General features: G+C 37.4%; 1 protein-coding gene and 1 pseudogene across 1 annotated transcript; one reads left to right on the top strand and one right to left on the bottom strand.

Moving 5' to 3' along the window:
• Positions 1-3450: 3450 nt before the first annotated feature.
• Positions 3451-21086, bottom strand: IL22RA2 (interleukin 22 receptor subunit alpha 2). Its single transcript, XM_039878991.1, has 5 exons — positions 21026-21086; positions 17910-18045; positions 15480-15658; positions 4643-4812; positions 3451-3681 (listed from the first exon to the last, which is right to left on the bottom strand). The coding sequence occupies exons 1-5, from the start codon at positions 21084-21086 to the stop codon at positions 3532-3534; spliced, it is 696 nt and encodes a 231-aa protein (XP_039734925.1). The 3' UTR covers positions 3451-3531.
• LOC120615858 (uncharacterized) lies at positions 9115-9233 on the top strand (annotated as a pseudogene).
• Positions 21087-22441: the final 1355 nt, after the last annotated feature.

The raw sequence follows: 22441 nt of genomic DNA, 5'->3' as shown, positions 1-22441 counted from the left end.
GATGGCAGAGAAGGCCTCTCATCTGGGGGAACCTGGTCCTGAGCACCTGGCAGTAGCTACAATCCTATGTCTTTGTGGGAAATGTAGGGCTCTGGGGAGTTAATGCCCATCTGAGAGATGTGTGTTATCCTTCATTGCTTAACCATTTCCTGAAATGCCTTAACTTTGGCCATTGAAGAAACTTGATACCTTGTGTGTCCATTGGACTCTTTCCTTCATTCTCATTACTCTCTTATGGACAATCCTTCAATGTGTAAATGCTTGGCACATCTAGAAGCACAATAGAAGTTAGCTCCTTTCTGTAGCCTACTCCATCAGACGACTGATCCAACCCCTGAAATCTCACCTGATGATAGGCCATCCTAGTTTCTCACTCACCCCTACCCTGTCTTGAGAACACTGTCTAAAATTCCTTCTCATCAATGTGGATATGTCTTTTTATCATTCCCAATTTCACTCCCTCTCTTCTTTTAATGAATTTCTGGGACAGAACTTCTGGACTTGAATACCATTCAAGGAGAACAAATAATGCCTAGGAAGTGACCCTTGAAGAGAGAAGTAATTATTTTAAAATAGCTTTTTGCTGTATCTGAGAACTGGTCTCTGCATGTCTACCTCTGCATCTCTATAAAGAATGACTCACCTCTCCTCCCCCCACCAATAACCTGTTGAGAAAGATATAGCAACAGGTTATACAAAATTGTAAGAAAAGCCTCTCATCCAATCCTCCTCATCCACTCCTCCCATGCCCTCTGTGGTTCCACGATTGATTCATTAATTTATCCAACAAATAGTGAGTGTCTGCTATGTACAGGTTCTTTTCTAGATAATGAAAATACAGCTGTGGAAAAAAAAAAAAAAAAGGCAGACCTGCCTTTATGTTCCATTGGAGTAGGGGAAGACAAGCTATAAACAAATAAACTATAGTGTGTCAAGTGGTTTACATTTAGAGAGAGGTGCAGGGGGTAGTTTGTAATTTTAAATCAAATGGTGAGGGAAGCCTCACTGATAAGACAACTTCCTAGCAAAGAAGAGACCTGGAGGAGTGAAGGGAAAAGCCTATGGATATCTGAGGGCACAGCTTTCCGGGAAGCAGCTGATACAAAAGCCCAGAGGCCAGAGCATTTGTATTTAAGGGCCAAGCAACAGGGTCAGTGTCCTGCAGCCAAGTGAGCATGGCCAGAATTAGAGGTCTGAGAGCTTATGAGAAAAAGAATCAGATTATGCAGGATGGGTTTTTACTCTTATGAGACGGGAAGCCATTGGAGAGTTAGGAGTAAAAGAGTAGCATGATCTGATCTATGCTCAAAGGATCGCCCTGTCCACCCTGCTGAGGCTAGATTGGAGGGAGGCAAGAGACCAGTAAGGTGTCCATAGCAATGATGGCTGCCTGGAATAAGGTAGTTGTGAGAAATGTCATATTTTGGAAATAGATCCATTAGAATGTATTCATGGAATGAATACATAATGTGAAGGAAAAGATGAAGACAAAGATGGCCTCAAAGCTTTTGGCCTGAGAAACTGTAACAGTGGAATTGCCATTTGATCATAGGATAAAATCAGTGAATTCCTGGAGTCTTGCTAAACAAACACTCTTTGCTTCTTTCTGGCTAGAACTTAATGTGAGTCTAAGAAGTCTAATTATGGTTTCATCTGACAGATTTAAAATTTTGATTCTTCTTTTACATAACCCAAATAACAAATATTTCAAATTTCAAAGCAAAAAAATTTAAAAAATTTATTGAAATAAGATGACAGTATTATTCCTAACACAATGAAGAATGTGACAATTCTTATTTTTTACAAAGTATTTTATTCTTGCCTAAGCATGCCTAGTGATTTGCCTAAGCATGAAAGCAAAAACAAAGCAGGACAAACAAAATAAAACTAAAATTTGGTGCTACTAACTTTCATGTGGCAACCATAATTGTTTTTTAAATCAGACTTCAGAACTATTGAATTTCATAAACTTAAATGCTATTGAGCACAAGAAATCCTTATTCCTCATCCTTCCCATTGCTCTCAACTTGCTTTTAAAAGGACAACAAGACAAAAAAGATAGTAAGCAAAAAAAAAGCATAATTTAAAAACATAGATTACAATAATTTTTGTCCCTAGATCTACGCCCTAATTTATTTTCTCTGACCATATGGGAAAGCAATGAAAGCAATCAATCCTCTAGCTTTCGTTGTGTCTCTTACGTGTGCATTTCTGAATAATTTTAATCCATTTATTATTGTGTATAATTGTATGTAACCAGAAGCTTTTATTATATTTTTATCACACTTTGGAGCAATTTCCATGAGGAATTGTGCAAATGTTCTCCAATATATACCTCTTCACAAGAAAGACAACCTTAAACACATATGTGACTAAGCCCAAAATGAAGAAGGTAACTTTCTGTTGATTACACTGAGCTTTAGGCCACCCGCCTTTACTCAGGGGGCAGTAATGCTTCTAGGAGGTTATTCATGAGCTTTAATTGGCCCCATAATCTCTGCCAGGACCAGGCCCTCTCCCAAGTCAACCTATCACCCACTGTGTGCTTTCTGCTTCAAAGTGACTTCTCTACTCGACCCTCTACTATCCCCATGGTCATAGTCAAACTCTCATTCGTAAGATCCTTGTACATAAAGATTATGAACGTGCGTCTGGCAGGAAAATCTTCTCCAGGAAGATAGAGTAGTGTTTGTGGTATCAATTGGAGTTAAGGTTTCTTTCACTTTGTTGTTGAAAAATATTATACCTGATTTTGAGAATAAAATTAAATTCTTCTAAGGCAATATTAAAAAGCAAAATGAAACAAAAACAAAAGTAAACCTTAAAGTGAGTATATGTTAAATGAGGGAAATTATATTGAGTAGGTATTCTTCGTTATTACAATCTTAATCTAGGTATTCATTCAGAGATCATGAGGTTTTTTTTAAAATACTATTCTTATTTACATAGAATTTAAAAGAAAATATTGGTTTATTAAGTAGGAATATTTTATAATAGAAAATAAGTGTATGAAAAAGTATATTCACATAAAATAGGAATATATGCGAAAATATTCATTCATGTAAAAATTTCACTCATGTAAAAGTTGGCACATTTATGTCAAGTTGTCTCAATAGAGAGTGAAAAAGATTGCTTCAAGATTGCTTGTTTATAATGCTTTTTGCAAAAATTCATTCAACAACAGTTTGTTAAATGCTTATTATTCCTTGGCTCTTAATTTTTTTCTTTTTTAGAAGAATGGAGATTGTTGTTAGGGATGTTATATTCAGAAATAAAGTTCTGTATTTCATAGAGCCCTTATTCTCTGCCTCTTCTTTAAATTCTAATGTGTTTTTTGGCGAAGGATGGATACTGCTTAAATTTAGTTTACAAATTTAGTTACAAAAAGAAGAAAGAATGGACAAAGAAGTCCGCGAAGTGTGACATTGCTTTAAGAAAATACAAAAACAGTTTTCAATGAGACGCTTCAAACACGAGCCACTCTATTCTCGGAGCTTTTGATTTCCATATCGCGGACAGCTCCATGCCACTTCAAGGAGTTTCCACACATTTCTCTTCGCTTTTCTGGCTGCTTCTGTCTAGCATGGGCTGATATATTTCAGCTACTACACAGTAACTAGTGTGAGGTGTTAAAGCTTCAAGTTCAACAACTCCATGAGCTCCTTCATATACCTTTCGCTTCTGTGAACAGGGGAAAATAAGAGATGATAAATGGTTTTCAATAAGTCACTGATTTGTTCTATTTTTGATAAAACCTATAAGTTGTTTCCGGTCACAGTATGACTTCTTCTTACATCCTTTTTCTCCAGAGTCCTGGAAAGCAGACTGAGAAAGAGGCAGGTCGCGTGGCTTTGTAGGTACTACATGAGGGCTGCCAACTGATTGACTCAGTGGTCAGTGTCTTGTTTAAGAATTTGAACTCTGCAGTGATGAGAATGAAGTAAATTTGGAGACAGCTGTAGACACGCAACATGTGGTCACAGAGAGGCAGAGTGGGATTTTTTTAAGATTTGCTTCTCCATTTCTCCTTCCCAGTCACTATAAAAGCCTGGCAGCACTTTATTTCTTGCTTCTGGCTGTCCATAAGATTGCTTATTATCTCCTGATAAAACTCCCCCGTCTCCTCCTCTTTCCTTTTTGAACCAGTTTGAATGGGGTTCTGTTTCTTATAGCCAAAGGAACCCTGTCTTAGATGGACATCCAAAAAGAAATATTTACTTAGCTACCAAACCAAGATAAAAGGCCCCGACAATGAATTAGAATAACATAGCAAAACTGGCAGAAACATATTATGCTCTGATCCAAAAGTCACTTTAAAATAAGATGTGGAAAGTCTATAAAAATGAATATTTGTGGCAGTCAAATGAAATTAAATATTGTTAATACCAATCTTTACACAGGGAAGATTAAGTGGAGACAGATTGAGTGACTGAATAGATGCAAACGCATACACACACACACACACACACACACTAACGGTAATGCCAAGTACTAATTGCTTATCAGTGAGGGTGAAAGTGAGAAGGAACTGAAAAAAGATAAGGAAAAAAAAGAGATAGAGTAGCATGAAAGAGGCTACTCATATATGGCTAAAATGTTAGTCAAATGAACAAAATAAAAAAATATTCTTATCTGAACTTACCTTTTCTAGGGAATTGTTAATTATAAAGACTCGGTATACCAGCTCATAGGAATTTTCCATTGATACATTTTTTCCTTTCTGGTTTCTATATGGCATGTTTGGAGCATGGAGAATCACCAGCAAAGAGCCATTAACCTGGGTTATATTCATGACTGGAGGATCTATTTTTGCTGGAGAAAGAATAGGAAATTTTGGCAAATTATTCAAAAAATATATTTCACATGGAGACATTATGCATAACAACAAGTCATTAAATTCAGAGACCTGGCAAAAATCATTATGAAGAGATACTGCTGACACCTAAAATGTAAATATTTAAGAAGTTTCTTTGAAGATAAATTTTTATTTGCACAAACTAATAAATTCTGTTTCAGTTTTAAGAGGACATTTATCAATCATTTCCATAGCCTGCAGTGATTATTTTGGAAAATGAAGTTTAAAAAGTTATTTGAGAGAGATCTTAGGGTAAAACAAATATTTTGTAGATTCTTAAATAAGTAAAATTTCAAAGCAGCTCTAAAACCATTTGAAGACTTATTGCTATAAAATTAATTCAACAGGTTTATGTTATATACTGTGAGACAGCACAGGAAGGATCAAGAAAGAATTTTTGGTTCTTGCATTTTAGTATCAATAATCAAATCATTATTAACTAGGAAAGAAAATTGTATAAATCAATAGTCACTTTAATTTTCCCCAGCTTAACTATAGTAATTCTAGGTGGACTTAATTCTTTTATGAATTTTGTTGTTCTTTTCTTGTTTGTATTCATTGTATATTTTCAGTTTGCAGATTCATATCTTTTATAATTCTTGAAAATTAGCCATGATCAATTGATACATAGATAGGTAGATCAATGAAGCGGGGGAGCGGGGAAGAGAGAGAGAGAGATGGATGATAGATGCTTTTCTTCTGGAATTTTGATCAACATCTGTTAGAATTTCTTATTTGATTCTCCATGTATTAACTTCTCTTATATATTTCTTTTTTTCTCAACAGAGTATTCTGAATGGTTTCTTCAGATCTGTCTTGCAGTCTAGCAATTTACTATTTAGTCATGTATAAACTGATTTTTAACCCCACCCAATTTTATTTTAATCTCAATGATTATATATTTTTTATTCTAAGAGATCTATTTAGGTATTTTTCAATCTACCTGTCTTTAAAAAAAATAAATTTTTGTCCTTTGATTATGTTTTTATTCTGTTATATCTATAAACTCATTTATTTTATTATCTGCTTTCAACATTACAATACTTGAAGCGCTGGTCTGGTCAGTGCTTGTTTTTTCCACACTTGCTTATGTCAGTCTGCTTCCTTATGTTTTTATTGTGAGCACATATGTAAAAGTTGATACTTTCTTTTTTGTTGCTCTGGTTTGATTTTTTATTTTAAATAAACTTTTCATTGACCTTTAAGATAGATAGAGACAAATAAATAAATCATAAAGATACAACTCAACAAATCTTTACAAATAGATGCTCTTATATAGCTACCACCCAGATCAAGAAATAGGACATTACCAGCACCCAGAAACTTCCTTCATGTCCCCTCCAATTACTTAATCCTGGAAGATAACCACAATTGTCCTTACTTCTAGTGCCATGTATATTAGTTTTTAGAATTTATAATATACACTCTTTTGTGTCTAGCTTCTTTCACTTTTATTTATATGTATAATTATGGGCTGAATTGTGTCACTCCCAAATTCATAGGTTGAATTCCTAACTCCAAGTACCTCAGCATGTGACCGTATTTGGAAACAAGGCCTTTAAAGAGATAATTAATGTAAAATGAAGTCATGTGGGTGGTTTGGATGGGCCATAATCCAAAATGACTGATGTCCTTACAAGAAGATGTGGATATGTGTGAGCACAGAGGGATGACCATGTGACCACAGCAAGAAGGCAGCCATCTATAAGCCAAAGAGAGAGACCTCAGAAGGAACCAACACTGCTGGCGCCTTGATCTTGGACTTCTAGCCTTCAAAACTGTGGGAAGATAAATTTCTGTTGTTTAAGACACCTGGTCTGTGGTATTTTGCTGTGGCAGCCCTATAAACTAATGTATATGTGTGTGTGTGTATCAATAGTTTGTTCTCTTGATTGCTGTTTAATTGTATGAGTATCACGGTTTATCTATTGTGTTATTCACAGACTTTTAGGTTGTTTCTAGTTTGGGGATATTATGAGTAAAGTTGCTATGAACATCTTCATTCATATGTCTTTTGTGAAACATGCATTCTGTTGAGAATATAAGAATGGAATTGCTAGGTGATAAATAGATATTGCCAGTTTTCCACAGTGGATGCACCAATTTATATTCAGCAGTATATGAAAGTTCCCATTTTTCACATTCTAACACTGTCATTATTATTTCAAAAAATTTTAATTTTAGTCATTCTGATAAATGTGTATAGCAATTCATTGTATTTTTAAATTGCTTTTCCCTGATGACTACTGTAATTTCATTTGTTAATTGCTCGTGTGGATATTCTCTTTTGTAAAGAGCCTATTTACAAATTTTGCCCATTTTTTAACTGGTTGTCTTTTTTTTATTATTGATTTGTAAGAGTTTGCTGTACATTCTAGACATAGTCCTTTGTCAAATACATGCACTGAAAATATCTTCTCTCTGTGGCTTGCATTTTCATTATTTTGATGGTATATTTTGATAAATAGAAGTTCTTAATTTTAGTGTAGTCCAGTTTATCAGTTATTTCCTTCATCATTAGTACTTTCGGGGTCTACCTACCCCAAAGCCATGCAAATATTTTCCCATGTTACATTATAGAATAGTAGTCTGCAAACATTTTCTGTAAAGGGCAGATAAATATTTTAGGCTTTGTGGACCGTATATTTCTCTGTTGTAACTACGCTAAGACTTTGCCATTGTAGTGCATGCGAAAGCCATCACAGACAAAATGTAAAGGAATGGGCGTGACTATGCTCCAATAAAATTTTATTTATAAAATAGATGTAGGTCAAATTTGATCCTTGGCTGTAGTTGCCAAGTTTTATTGTTTTTATCCATCCGGACTTGGTTTTGTAAATGGGTGATATAGGGGCCCAAGATTTATTGTTTCCCAATTGATCCAGTCTCATATATTTAAAAGACTATAGTTACTATGCTAGACATAGATCAAATGACCATTTATGTGTTGTGTTGCTTCTGAATGCTCGGTTAAGTATTTCCCTTTGCATTTGCAAGGTGTCCTGTGGCACAATCAGCTTGGTACAACCTCAAGGTGGTATTTTCTAAAAACATGAAAGTTGTATGTATTTGAATCTCAGGCCTTTATGAATTTAGGAAATAATTGATTCCTAACAGAGTCAAGACTGAAAGAAACATAAGCCCTTTTTTGTTTCTTCTCTTTCATGGGAAGGCTTTCCTGAGTCTGCTCTTCAATTGAGTCTGCTCTTTCCTCAGCCTGCTCTTCAAATCTTTGAGGGCCAAGATTTTATGGGGTACTAGTTGTAACTCCCCAACTTGTGCTGGCTTAGGACCCTGTCCTCTGCCCCAGCCGGAGTCTGGTTACCAAGTTGGGCAAACACCCTCAGGCCGTGGAACTTTGCTTATCCTCTGGTTTCCCCAGCTACTTTGTTTTGGCCCCTGGAGATTTCCTTTATTTTCTTTTATGCTCCTCTGTAGTGTTAAGAGAATGTGTTCTATTTTATCCAGAATTTCTAAGCATTTTAGAAAAGGAGCTCCGACCCCACCCCATCCTTCCCCTGGCTATTTAATCTGGAACCAGAAGTTGTTAATTTATTTTTCAATTATGTTGGAATTTTTGCCTAATTGTTTAAATGAAAAGGAATTCCCCTTTATTTACACTTTAATCCTGCAGAGTGTTTGATATGTAATCCTGTTCCTGTTTTCCATCCTCAAAATTCTAGTGAAAATTGACCAGTTATCTACCACTGCAAAATGAGAAGAATGAGTCACTGCTCAGTTTTGTAAACTAGTATGATGTATAATTCATTCTCTCTCAGGTAATGAACACAATTCTAACATTCTTGTCCTGGATCTGGATAAATATTTCTCTTGGGTGTCTGAAAAACATCTTAAACTCAACATATTCAAAATTGAACTTGTGATCTCAATTACCCTGCACCCCATTTCTCTGGTCTTTTTCCTTCAAATCCCATCAAAAACATTTCAGTAATTCATCTAGCTATGCAAGCCAGAGGTTATCCTTGGCATATCCTTCTCCCTTATCATTATATTCAACCCATTACCAAGCCTTGCCAGTTTTTCCTACCCAGTGCCCTCCAATAATAAAATTTCTATACCCCTTTTCATTATCCTAATTCAAGCCAACTCCTGTCTCCTGTAGATTATTACAGGAATCTACTATTTTACTTACCTATGTCCAATCTGTTCTTTTTCTGTTCTGTACTCCCAAATATATCCAAAGTGTCTTTTCAATACACAAAACTGATCATGTGGCCCCTGATTAAAATTACATTTTCATCTATGGCCATGCCACCCTGAACAAGCCCAATCCCGTCTGATCTCGGAATCGAAGCAGGGTCGGGCCTGGTTAGTACTTGGATGGGAGATCACCTAGGAAGACCAAGTGCTATAGGCATAAAAACTAAAAAATAAGGAATTGTAAGCTGACAAGGTCCTTGCAGTCTGTGAGGTCAACTAAGGCTTGCCTCGCCTAAAAAAATTTTTTTAAAAATGTAAAATTATACTTTCTTTGAGGAGGTCATAACTCCATAATGGAAAATTCCCATTCATGACCAATCTCTCCATTCCCAACCCATTTCAGATTTTTTCCTGCCTGCTCTTCTTCACTATACCAGTAGTCTTTCAGTTTCTGGTATTTGCCATGCTTCCTTCTGCTGGAGGGGCTTCACCAATGTTCTTCCCTTTGCCTGAAATGCTCTACTGTACCATCTTTACCTAGTTAACCTCTATTCATTTTTATGTATCAGCTCAAGCATCATTTTCCCAGAAATGCTTTTCCAGAAGTCCCTGATCAGGTCCTTGTTTGACTAGGCTCTAATAGCACTGTGCATGTCTTTTGTACTACCTGTCATTGGTATTATTTTATGTTTGTTTGCGTGATTGTTTTTATTTAATGCTGGCTTCCTCATTAAACAGAAAGCTCTATGAGGAAAGAGACTTATCTGTGTCCGCTGTGCTTGCTATTTGTTCCCTAGGGCTTTGTATAATACCTGGAACATAGTAAGTGCCTTACAAATAATTACTGAATAAATAAAGAGACAAAGCAGTGATTTAATCTGATCTTAGTCCCCTCCATTAGAAAATCAGGCCTACTCCAAAACACTACAACTATTTTTAGCCCAGGAAATTGTGGGGTTAGCTATTGTCGAAATCTTATTGAACCTCAAATGCTGCTTTTGACTTAAGCTTTTAAAAAAGATCTTGCTTTGTCTCTAGATAGACACGAGGAACCAGAATCTTTTTACCTGAAATAACCCCTGCTGCTCAGAAATAGTTCGTAGGTGAGTCAATGTATTCAGCTGGCTCATTAGGCCCATATCACAAACTTTAAGAACATGCTGTCCCAAAACATGTTCTTTAGAAAGGCTCAGGATCTATGGCAGGAGAGGGCAAAGCTGGAGGGCGAGGGCAGGGCTCCTCACTATTGCTTCCATTAGAGTAGCTCCAATTTTACTGTTTTATACACTGTGTTTCTCGCTCTTTTACCTAAAAGGTCCTGGCATAAGGCTTTTTCAGTGATTGTTGTTTTTCTTAATGAGATGGTCATATAGAAATAACACAAACTATTCTTAACTCAATACTATTTCAATTTAAATTGAGGCAAAGCCTCACTTCATCTCGGTCAATGTCTTTGGCTAATCTTACCAACTGTCCTAATGAACCATGATCAGGAAGGCTTTGTTTGATGAATAAATTTAAACTCGATCCCTTTTTTGGCTTGAATATAATAATTATATTACTTTGAAAATTCTCCTCATTGTTGTGTACCAGCTTAGTTATTCAATCTCCTTTTTCTCACCTAGAGAATTGTTGGTGAAGTGGATTGAGCTTGAATTTCAAGTTATTCCAAGAAACAATGGGCTGGATACCATGGATTGGTTTGCCCAATTCTCATTCCACCCTCCTGCTTGTTGAAGAGTTAGAAAATTAAAAAAGATTTTTTTCTCAATTCCATTGCATCTAGCATTTTGGACATGATCCAATTTGTTTGGATCTAATTGGACATTGCATCAGTTAGATCATTAGGGTGAGATTTTGAAGGCAAGTGAAGTAATGCTATAAATTTTAAGAAAAATTTTTTTTTATCTTTCCCCATAGGGTAATTACAAGCTGGAGAAAGGTAAATACAGACCCTTTGGCCAATAATGAATCCTGATTCTGAGTTGATGATAATCTGTGGGGACTCAGAATGTGTTGTGGGTTCTTATAAGTGTTAGGTAATAAAAGCAAATTCAATGATATATACACAACTGTCAGAATCCATTTCCATTTTGGTTCTCTGAGCTGTGGCGTGAAAGTTATCATGGGACGAAAGGCCAAGTTGAAGCCACTGGAATTTCTTCTTCGGACAAAATAGAAAATCAAGAGTACTACTGTATCCCTGGGGGAAACTACAGAGATTAGTGTATCGAATCTCCTTGAATGATGCAGAAGTAGTAAGATATATCACTTCCCCATTTAACTCATTTATTTGATTTATACCCTCCCCCCGGAAAAGATGGGTCTTGAATAATAAAATGAGTAACTAAACAACTCAGGTGGTGACCATGGTATAAATACTATTCATTATAGTGTCTGTGTTCTAGAGTCCAATCAACACAGCCTTAGATATAATTTAGAGAATAACATTGTCCAATAATTAGAAAGCATCAGAACAGTTTTATTTCACTTGGTTTCCATTGGCATCCTGACTCTCTGTCATATATTGCCTGCAGAATCTTTGATCCTTTCACAGGACCACTAAATCGATAACACAATACTCATTGAATTTGGTGTATCTAAAGTACTAGTCACTATAGATGCTTTAGTAAGATACATGGAAGCAGAATGTTGGTGTTAAATTTTCTCTGGGGTTAGTTGAGATGTTTCCTCTCAAGTTAAAGATAAGTTGCTTCATTTTGCATCCGCTATTACTAAGGAACATTCACTGGGCTTGTTAGGCCTCTTTGAATTTTGGAAGGAACACATATCACATTTAGTAGTGCTACCCATGTGCAAAGTATCACATAAGATTTTGAGCTTTGAGAGGGACCCAGACTAAGAGGCAAACTTCTCAGCTAGTCCATGTTGCAAACAGGCAGCCCTGCCACTTGTCCTTTATGATTAAGAAGATCCAACAATTTTCAAAACAACTGTGTCAGATCAGGATGCTATATAGAAACTATGACAATTCCAGGCCCCTGAATTTTTAGAAAAAAGTTATATCCTATTTAGCAAATGACTAATTTTCTTTAAAAAAAAAAAAAGAAAAAGAAAAAGAAAAGAAAGGCTCCAGACTTCCTTGTAACTGGGCCCTGATAGAAAATGAACACCTGACCTTTGGATATCAAGGAACGATGTGACCTGAGCTTCTTATCATGAACTGGGTGATACATCAAGTTCTGTTACAGCAAGTCATAAAATGCACAGAAACTTGTCAACATTAAGTAAAAAAGGATTATATGAGTCTAGCCTCTAGCTGGTCTTGACATCAAATTAATTTGCAAAAGCAGGTGGCTCCCAGTGCATCTACACCTACTATCTTATCGTTTCTTCCTCCTCTATATTTACAGCTTCTTGAGGAGTTCCTATGACCAGCTAACTTAACAGAGGATAAAAAGGAGCCTGTTCCTGGAAGATTCTACATGACATGATGGCACCAGCCAGAAGTGGACTGCTGTAGCATTTTATACTACTCAGGTTATCGAAGGAGGTCTGGAGAAGATATATATGTATGGTCTCCTAAGCAAATACTTCTGCATCCATGTTAACACAAACAAAAAGGTGCCTATAAAAAGGGAGTTCTCAAAAATCTATGGAATTACAAGAGATTCAGAATAACCAAAAAATCTTGAAAAAGAACAAAGTGGGAAGACTCACACTTCCCAATTTCAAAACTTACTACAAAGCAATATTACATGATGGTGTGATAGTGACACAAGAATACATATATCTATAAGTGGAATCCAATTGAGAGTCCAGAAATAAACCCAAAGGTCTATGGCCACCAGATTTTCAACAAGGGTTCCAAGATCTTTCAATGGGGAAAGAATAATCTTGTCAACAAAAGATGCTGGGACAACTAGATAACCAAATACCAAAGAACTGGACACTTACCTCATACCATATACATAAATGAACCCAAAATGACAGGTATAATTAAAAAGTCAGGTAAGTACTGCCAAGGATGTGGAGAATGAGAACCCCCACACACTGCTGATGGGAACCCCCACACACTGCTGATGGGTGCAGCTGCTTTGGAAAACAGTCTGGCAGTTCATCAGCTGATTAAACATAGAGTTATCATGTGACCCAGCAATTCCACTCCTGAGGTATATACCCAAGAGAAATAAAAACATATGTCTACACAAAAACTTGTACACAAATGTTTATAGCAGCACTATTCATAGTAGACAAAAGGTAAAAACAACTCAAATGTCTATCAACTGAGAAATGGATAAAATGTGATATATTTATATAATGGAATATTATTCAGCCACAAAAAGAAAGGAAGTACTCATACGTGCTACAACATGGATGAACCTTGAAAACACCATGCTAAGTGAAAGAGGCCAGTCACAAAAGACCACATATTATACGATTTCATTTATATAAAATATCAAGAACAGGGAATTTTATAGATACGGAAGGTAGATTAGTGGTTGCCTAGGACTGAAGGGCTGGAGAAGTGACAGAATAGGAGAGTGATAGCCATACGGTATGGAGTTTCTTTTTGAGGTGATGAAAATGTTCGAAAATTGATGGTGGGTAATGGCTATGCATATGTGTGAATATACTAAAAAACATTGAGTCGTACACATTACATGGGTAACTATAAGGGGTGTGAATTATATCTCAGTAAAGCTGTTTAAAAAATCTAGGTGGAGACAGTGAAAACTTATTTCCCCAGTGTCCCATACTCGCTTGATTAGTTATGAACAAAATGGTTGGGCGAAAGGGATGGAGGCTATATGTAGACTCGACTATATGAACTTCCTCATACTAAGGCTGGACTGACACTGCTGAGTGTGTCCAAAATCCCAGTAAGAAGAACCAATGCTGAACTTCTAGTATAGTTCATTTTATGTAGTAAATTTTTTGATCCCTTTCAACAGGGAGAGGACAAATGATGCTGGAATGGATACTTTTCAATTTTAGATCTGTCTTCTCTGCTTTATGATTTAATCAGCGATCCTCCTGACTACCCTCTAACATGGATATAGTAGATGCCTTATTCAGGAGTATAATACCCCATGATACATTGCTTATGACAGAAGAACTGTTAATGTGGAAGAAGTGAAGCCTTACCATATATCCCATCACTCAGAAACCCCGGGCTTTATAGGAAGGTGAAGTGGATGATTACAAGCTCATTTTGAGAGACGACACCTTGTCAGGTATTAATATATGCTCTAATCTTGTGACCAATGCACAGTTCTATTTCTTTGATGGACAGAATTCATTGATCTAGGACACAAAAAGTAGGAGTAGGTGGGGGAATTCTCACTGTTACACATAGTGAACAACTAATGAAATGGTTTGTTTCCCATACATGTGATCCTTAATTCTACTGGCTTATAACAACAACGGTTTCAAAGAATTGGAAGTTGAGGCTGCCTCCTGTTTGAAGCTCTTGGTGCCATTTAACCAATGAGGAGAAAATGAAGTCCTTGTATTGTCTAGGATGATTGATTCTGATTATCAAGGGGACATAAAATTGTTATATATACAATAAGGCCAGGTGGACATATGCTTGGTTTCCTCTGAGGTGCTTCTTAGAACTCTACATTTGATAATAAAAATTAATATAAGATTATGTCAAGTTTATATGGGGAAGATCAAAAGGACTCAAACTCCTCAAGAATGAAGAGCTGAGGTGCTGGCTGAAAAACAAGTGAATGTAGAGTTAACAATGATAGAAGAGGTTATAAATATTAACTACAGCTTCTTGACTGTTGCAATTATTAGGATTGTAAGAAATATCCATATTTTCTTTCTTGTTTTGTCACACTTATCTTTGTACATAGACATTAAACACCCTTTTTTCTCTTTGTCTTTTGTCTACTATTTTATTTAAAGTCTGTTGGTAATGGTTTATTTTATAGTTTATATCTTAGATTATAATATTATTATTCTTGGATTATGACTAAATTAGAAAAAGAATAAACATCATGAAGAAATTGATAGAGAGTAAACTTTTGGTCTCCCCCAGGGGAGGTAATAAGAAGTATTAATTTCCTCAACAGAAAATTTTTCTAATGAGTATTTTCAAGAGCTTAATCTCTATGCTTAAGAGGGGTCTATGGCAGTACGACTCCTTTCTTGCTATCTAAAACTAATTTTTTAAAAATTTTCCCCTTTAATGTAACAATTCAGCAGCAGGATAGAGTTTCAGCTCTACAGTCAGATGCAGCAGAATTTGAAACTCAATGAGGGTTAAAGGGTGTGAGACCTGGGTAACTGCTGAAGCCTCTGTGCCTTGATTTTCTGGGCTGTAAAATAAGGATAGTAAAAACCATCTTCTAGGGTTGTTCTGAGAATTAGTTTAAGTGAGATGATGGCGTAGACTGCAGCAAAGCACAGGGCTTGATAACTAGCCACACTCTATGAGGGCTATTCAAAACCAAGAAAAGCAAATGCAAAGAAACTCCATGGAACTCACTTTCCCACCAGGGAGAGAAACGCTGCGTCATGGTCCAGCCTGAGTGGATACCAGCTGAAGCTGTCCTCACCCTTCCGTAATAAGCCTCCTGTGCTTCTGAGGTTTCATTGGTAAGGTCGCAAAAGAATTCTTGAATACCCCAACAGTCCTCTTTATTTATCCATTGTTTCTGTCCATACCTATAGAAGGGAATAGACAAATACCTGAGTTTCTTTCTTCCATTGAAGGAGTCTGCAGTTTTTTCAGTCTATTAATGTTTTAGACTGGTTGAATATTGTCCTCCAATATTAGTACCACTGTGAAAGCTTATGGCTACTCTTAAGTATCTTTAAAAAGACTGCTTCCTGTTATCCAAAATGCTGTCTTGCTGAATGATAAACTCAAGCCTGATACCTTCTGTATCACTAGCATAGGAGTTTGGGGTTTTTTAAATACTTGGTGAAATTTTTCTTCTGGTGTATGGACCAACTTCCATTTTTGAGTACTAGTTCCCTACATCCTTAATGCTTCTGAGGTTTCAACTCTTTGTGGTTTTCTTCACTTCTCATCAGTTTGCCGTTGAGTAATGTGGCTGATTCTGAGAAGTGGCTACCACTTTTCATCTCAAGTGATGCTTGCCCAACACGTATGGTTAATTTCTTTATTGAAAATTAAGCGGGGGTTGTAGAGAGGCCAATATAAGGAGTGCTATAATAAGGAGCTGGAAGAGAGGGAGAGAAACCCATAAAAAAACAAAAGGTAGTAAGACAGAGGCTGATAGGTTGATTCATCTTAAGACTATGGGATGGTGTAACAGCACAATGGAAGATTAATGCTCCTTTTCTTACCAGATCAGAGAAAATGCAATAAGATGATGATGGGGACAGAGCAGGAATTAGAGGCTAGGGAGAAAGGCTTCCAAAATATTTGATGAAGGACTTGAAATCTATGACTTTCTAGCCACGTAATGAGGACTATTATTGGTGTCTGTACTTTGTAAACTATATGACAGCAGTTTCATTATACCAGAAGATACCATTAAAGTAGAATAAACAACATATGTGAAGCACAACTTAATGTTTCTTTTTTAAATTGTTATTTATTGATGAGACATTGTCTTTGCTGGCTGAATTTAGCTATAATATGGCACCTCATATTTTGTCCTATCCCAAATGGAACTGACATTAACTTTAGACTCATGTGAACTGGTTAGAACGAAAATGAAAGATTTCAAAAATATAAATTTGCATTGTGCTATTGAAAATACCACATAGCTAGGAATAGATCCAGGTATTCTGAATTTTATACACATTTGGGAACCCTCTTTAAGAAAAAGAATTACAAATATAAAATACTTCCATGTTGCCCTAAAGTTTAATCTTCGTTAGTATCACGGTAAAGCAACTCGTATCTACTTTTTATGTTGGACCACAAATTGGACCACTTTAGACCTACCTACATTGCCTAATGGGGTGGGGTGGGGGACAAAGAGAGCCCCAATCCTACTTCCTATGTGCTGGAAGCATCTGCAACTATGCACAAATATATTTTTGGAATGGAGAAATCTTTATTTTAAAGATTTGTAAATTTTGCAATTGCTATACAAAGTGTGTTGAGAAAATCAGCATCAGTTAAAGACCAATAAACTTCTAGAAATATTCCTTCTGAAGTTAGTGAGAGGTTAATTCATGAAAAAAATCTGACCTTGGACCTGCCCCATGCTGGAGTGACATTGATGAATTTACAGAATAAAAATGGTTATTTTGGTCCGTGGCTGCAACTAGTTTTCTGAATTTCTAACGATGAAAGGTAAACTGTAATATCTCCTGTCTTATGCTCAGCCAGCATTTCAAACTATGTGAGAATAGGAAGAGCCTCAAAAAACCCCCAGGAAATGTGTAAGTGGGAAAACCTGCCATTTGCAAATCAGGAGTTTCTGTTTCCAGGCCTCAGTCCAGGAAAGGTGTTGATTGTATGTGAGTTTTGGCTACAATCCACCAGAGCTAGCTGGATGATGACATGAGAGGAACACGCAGCAGCACGTTCCAATTTGTGTTCATACTTACAGGAGACATTAATTTTTGAAAAGAATTTTTCAAATAGTAAACCTACTCTTAAAAAATGACTTCTAAAATGACTGCCTGTGGGCATTCAGGTGTCCCACAACTTGTTCAAGTATCAATAGCGTCAACTTAATTGAGTACCTATTACGTGCTAAGCAATTTGCTTCCAATATTCACTTGGCAAATATGTGTTAAGAGCTCACCATGTGCCAGGCTTTGTTGTGATTCCAAAAGCTGAACCTTTAAGGACTTGGTGCTGGGTCTCCATGGGATGACAATATGTCCCCAACAGACTGCACATCATCATGCGTTTTGTGTCATCATACAGCCTTTGGGAGAGATAAGACACTCCTGTCCCTACCGGCGAGAGGAAGCTTAAATTACTTACACTTTATACTGCACAAAGTAGACGCTGCTGTTGTTGGCACAAGCCCTCCCAGGCTGCCAGTGCAAAATGTTATAAAAATTTCGTGATTGAAAATGTGCTGTCTGAGGCTTCAGAGACTCATGGGCAGGCTGAGTTTCTAAAATAATAAGAAAAGGAAAAACACCAAACATTGATACGTGCACCATTGTTATTAGCAATAGGTTTCAATGTAACGCCTTCACCAGAATTCCCTAAAATGATTGCTATAAACACAGATGGTAGAGGCGGAGCCCAGAAACGAACATTTTGCATCTTCAATGTAATGATTTTTATGCATGCTAAAGTTTCAGAACAATTGTGTTCCAGATTATAAACACGTAAGAGATCTCCTTCCATCTCATTCCTAAACTGTAGTAGAAAGAAATAGCACTGAAAAAATAGTGTCCTCATTTCCTTCCCTGATGATGATGGAAAGTAAGGACTGAGATGAAAGACCCATACCAAGGCCACTGACTCACCTTCCTGGGAGCTGTGTGTTTCTGCTACTCTGAGGCAAAATTTTACCTGGGATCAATTTTGGCTCCAGGACCTCCACCCAACATTCGATTCCTCCTTTCTCAGCTTCTTGAGTAATCTCTGGGTCCTGCCTCAGTGTCCTCCACCTCTCCCAGCTGATCTGGCTTTATTCCAGGTAGGTCGACCTTTGCTGTTCCACTCCTGAATGGCTGCACTTACCTGCCTGCATCCTGGCTCCCAGTACTCAAACATAATTGCTCAGATAAACTGGTCCATGCTATCGAGGGAGACTGCCCAAGACCTTGGCATTGGGCCTGCTGTTCCTGAGAAGGGTCTCAATAGCAATCTCGGCAGGAAAAGGGATGATATTGCACTGGCATGGCTTCTGCTTTTTTCCTCAGGTCATGTAACACAGGTGGCCCAATGTCACCTGCGCTTAGTCCCATGGAGGCAAGAGACTTTCGACAAAATTTTATTCTAGAGTCTGAAGAAAACAAGAATATATCACTCCAAAATATGCCTCTTTGACATAAAAATTATTTTGAGTTGAAGACAATTAAGCGGCAAATGCAGAAAAAGCTCTGTCTCTCTCCCTTCCCTTTTCTGGCTAAAGGCAGGATATAAATTTCTCTTTTATTGAAAACAGAGTCTTATCAGCCCAGAGATGGCACCAGAAAAATCTGCAAACAAAACTTGCTCTATTAATTTCTTCTCATACTTACTTTTCCAGAGTTTGCCACCCTTGGAAGAATAAAATTGCTTTTATTTGTCCTGTCATGTCTCTACAAATGTATTGCTCTTTGCTGAAGAGGCTATGCAAGCTGGGACTCTAACTTGCCATTTGAGTTACTCTTCGTTTAGGTGCGTTGCAAGTATTAATAAACGTTGACTCTTGATGTCAGCTCTGAATATTCAAGATTTGTTATTTTTTAATGAATTGGGCTGTTTCCTTAGGTGTTTATTTTTGCCAAGTAGTGTTAATATTGTTGTTTGATTTTTGTTTGCTTTTGTTTTTATTTGCTAGACCTCCTTCAGTGCATCAAATGGTAGCATGAACTTGTAAAAGTCTATTGCCACTGTTGATTTTGCTCACCAAAATCACTACCTAATCAATCATAAAATTTTGGGACATAAAAATTCCAGAGGTTTTGAGGAGATAACGAGCACAATTTCCTAGGCAATTCCCTGCCTAGAGCTGACTTGCTGCTGTGAAGAGAGATGGCTCAATGACCTTTATCTCATCTGCCTATGAATTTCTTTTCTTGTTTTTATAATACCACCACTGCTACTGCCATCACAGATAATAGCAAATCACTCTGACCCAGACACTGAGGGACTTTTACCTGTGTTCATTCATTTACTGTGTCCAGCTCTTCTATGAAAAGGGTATTATTGGGTTCTTTCTCTTACAGACGAAAAAATTAAGCCCTAGAGAGCTGAAGGAACTTGCACAGCAGCAAATGATGAAGCTGATTTTGTACCTGGGTACTCTTACTCCAGACCCTGACTGTCACCTACCGCAGAAAACTAAGAGCGAAGCCTTGGAAGAGTGGAACTAATGGAGGAAACAGAACAACTGGAGGCTGGAGATATCCTTCCTTTTCTCCTTCTCCCACAGGCATTCACTGAACATTAAACATCTGTCAGGCACAGTGCTCGACACTTTACATCTTATTTCATTCCTGCGACCACCCAATAAGGCAGGTATTTTTATTATTATAGTTTACAATAGAGAAGCTGAGACTTAAATAAGTTGCATGTCTTGCCTAAGTTTATAGGCCTGGTAAGGTACAGAGCCAGGATCATTTTGGTAGCATGTGAATTCCTGCCATATTTTGCTAATTGAGTCCTTGGTATTACCAAGGACCTAAAGCATAGTCTTTACAAATCCACACATTTCTAGGAGATGGAGACTTGAATTGTTTTTATGTTATCAGTCACTGGGCAACAATACAGTCTTGGGAAAGTTACTTGAGCCACTTACACTGAGAGATACCCATCTGTTAACTGGGGGTTCTAATAACCTTGCTCAAAGGTATGCTGGAGTGATAAGATGCTCTCTGCTCTTGAAGAGCTATCTATGAATACCCAGAGAAATTTCTCACATGCTTTTTACAGTCTCAGTTCTGTGCCAGGCATCGCTCGAACCACTCGGCAGATGTTAATTCATTTAATCCTCACAATATGTCCAATTCCCATTCTATAGATGAGGAAATTGAGGTACAATTAAGTCAATTACCCAAGTTTTACTAAAAAGTAAATGGGAGAACTGAGATCCAGACTCGGTCTGGCTTAGGAGACTGCTTGTACCCACTGTGCTATCAGCCTCCTGCAGGCAAAAGAAGTGCTAAGGAGACAGAGAGATGGATATACACTTGTCCTATATAAAGTTTTTTGCATCCACTAGAGCGCCTCCTCTCTAGTAGCTGCTCAGTGTGTCCACGTGGAGTTATTCACACTGCAGATAGAAACTCACTGCATATCTGTTCTGACCATTTCATGACAGAAGAAAGCTGAAATTTTTACAAAGCCCAGAAAAGTGCCAGTGCCATTTCTAACAGTCCCTTGAGCACACTCAGATGACAAAAATATAAGCAATTAAAAAGAAATGAAGCACTTACCTGCTACACCAGTCAGGAAGAAACTGACGAGGAAGCCTAGAAAGCAATGTTTAGGCATCATGGTTGCAAGTGTGACTGGTCAGGCAACCAATGTTCCCCTCAATGAGAACACTTCTCTGGACAGAAAAGGAAGCTAGAATCCTCACGCTGAGCATCCTCTTGAGTTTTACAACAGTTCCTTGAAGGAAATATGATTTCATTTGCTAATACATTTTATTATTTTAGGGAGATTATGAAAGTAGAATTGCTTTGAAAACCATTTGCTATAAGTTACTTTGATGTGGAAGCTTGATTTTGTTGGGACTGGGGCATCCTTAGCTATGAAAAGGCAAAAACACTGAGGGCTGGCGGACTGGAGGGCAGGGTAGGGCAGGAATTGTGCAAGGTGCTCACAGGTGAGTGAATGGAGCAACTCGTGAGATCTTAAAGTAATCTGGCCCTTGGAGCCAAAAAGCCTGCCAGTGACCAGAATTTGGTTTATTGGGTGGTACTGAGTGATATATGTTTAGCAGTGGTAATTATCAGGGCTCCTGGCAGTGGTTCAAAGCAGGTGGGGTCTCTGATTAATTTTTTCTTTTCTTCCCTTCTTGGAAACTCCTGACTAACCTCCCTGGTACACTTCATATCCTCCACACCCTCTGGATCTCCACACTGCTCCCTGCCACACTCGTCTGTCACGGGGGCCCTGAGCCTCACTCTGCTAATGCCTCTTCCTTTTACATTCCCACCTTCAGTTCCCAGCAATCTGATAAGGATTTGGAGTGTGTCAAACCAAATGAGTCCTTAAAAGGATGAATGTAGAGATATCATTTTGAGCTACATTATATTTTTTGCATATCTTCTTGGAAATCTGATCAAATTAGGTCATCTGTTCTTTGCCCATGATTCATTATAGCATCTTTCAAAAAAAAAAAAAAAAAAAATTACCACATGTTTTAAGGCACTAAAATGGTACATTAAAATACAAGAAAGTCATAAAGATTTTTTTTTTAAAAAAAAGGGAGGCTCTTTAGGTCAAAAGAGGAAATATATTCTGGCTTCTTTTGCTTCTTGTGTAGTCTCTCTCAGGTTCTTGGTAGAATAGCCTCGTTAGTAAGGAATAGTGATGGCTGCTGAGCAGTACTCATTCATTCATTTATTCATTCATTCACATTCAACATTTGCTGCACTGTCGTGTACTAGGCATTGTTCTCTGCAACCAGGATACACAGCAGCAAATAAGACAGACACTGCCCCCGCCTTCTCAAAACCTACTTCTCAAAGGGCAAGATGACATACTGCCAGAACAGAATGGAGGGGCTTATAAAAATAACACCAGGTTTTCTGGTACCTCCACGCTGTACCATACTTCTGAATCCAGGCTCCTTATCTCTTCCAAGTGAAGTTTCCATTGCTTATAAACTAACTTAGGTTTTC

The sequence above is a fragment of the Pteropus medius genome, unplaced genomic scaffold, assembly GCF_902729225.1.
Source record: "Pteropus medius unplaced genomic scaffold, Ma_sr-lr_union100, whole genome shotgun sequence".
Lineage (NCBI taxonomy): Eukaryota > Metazoa > Chordata > Mammalia > Chiroptera > Pteropodidae > Pteropus > Pteropus medius.
This window is presented reverse-complemented; position numbering and strand designations above follow the sequence as displayed.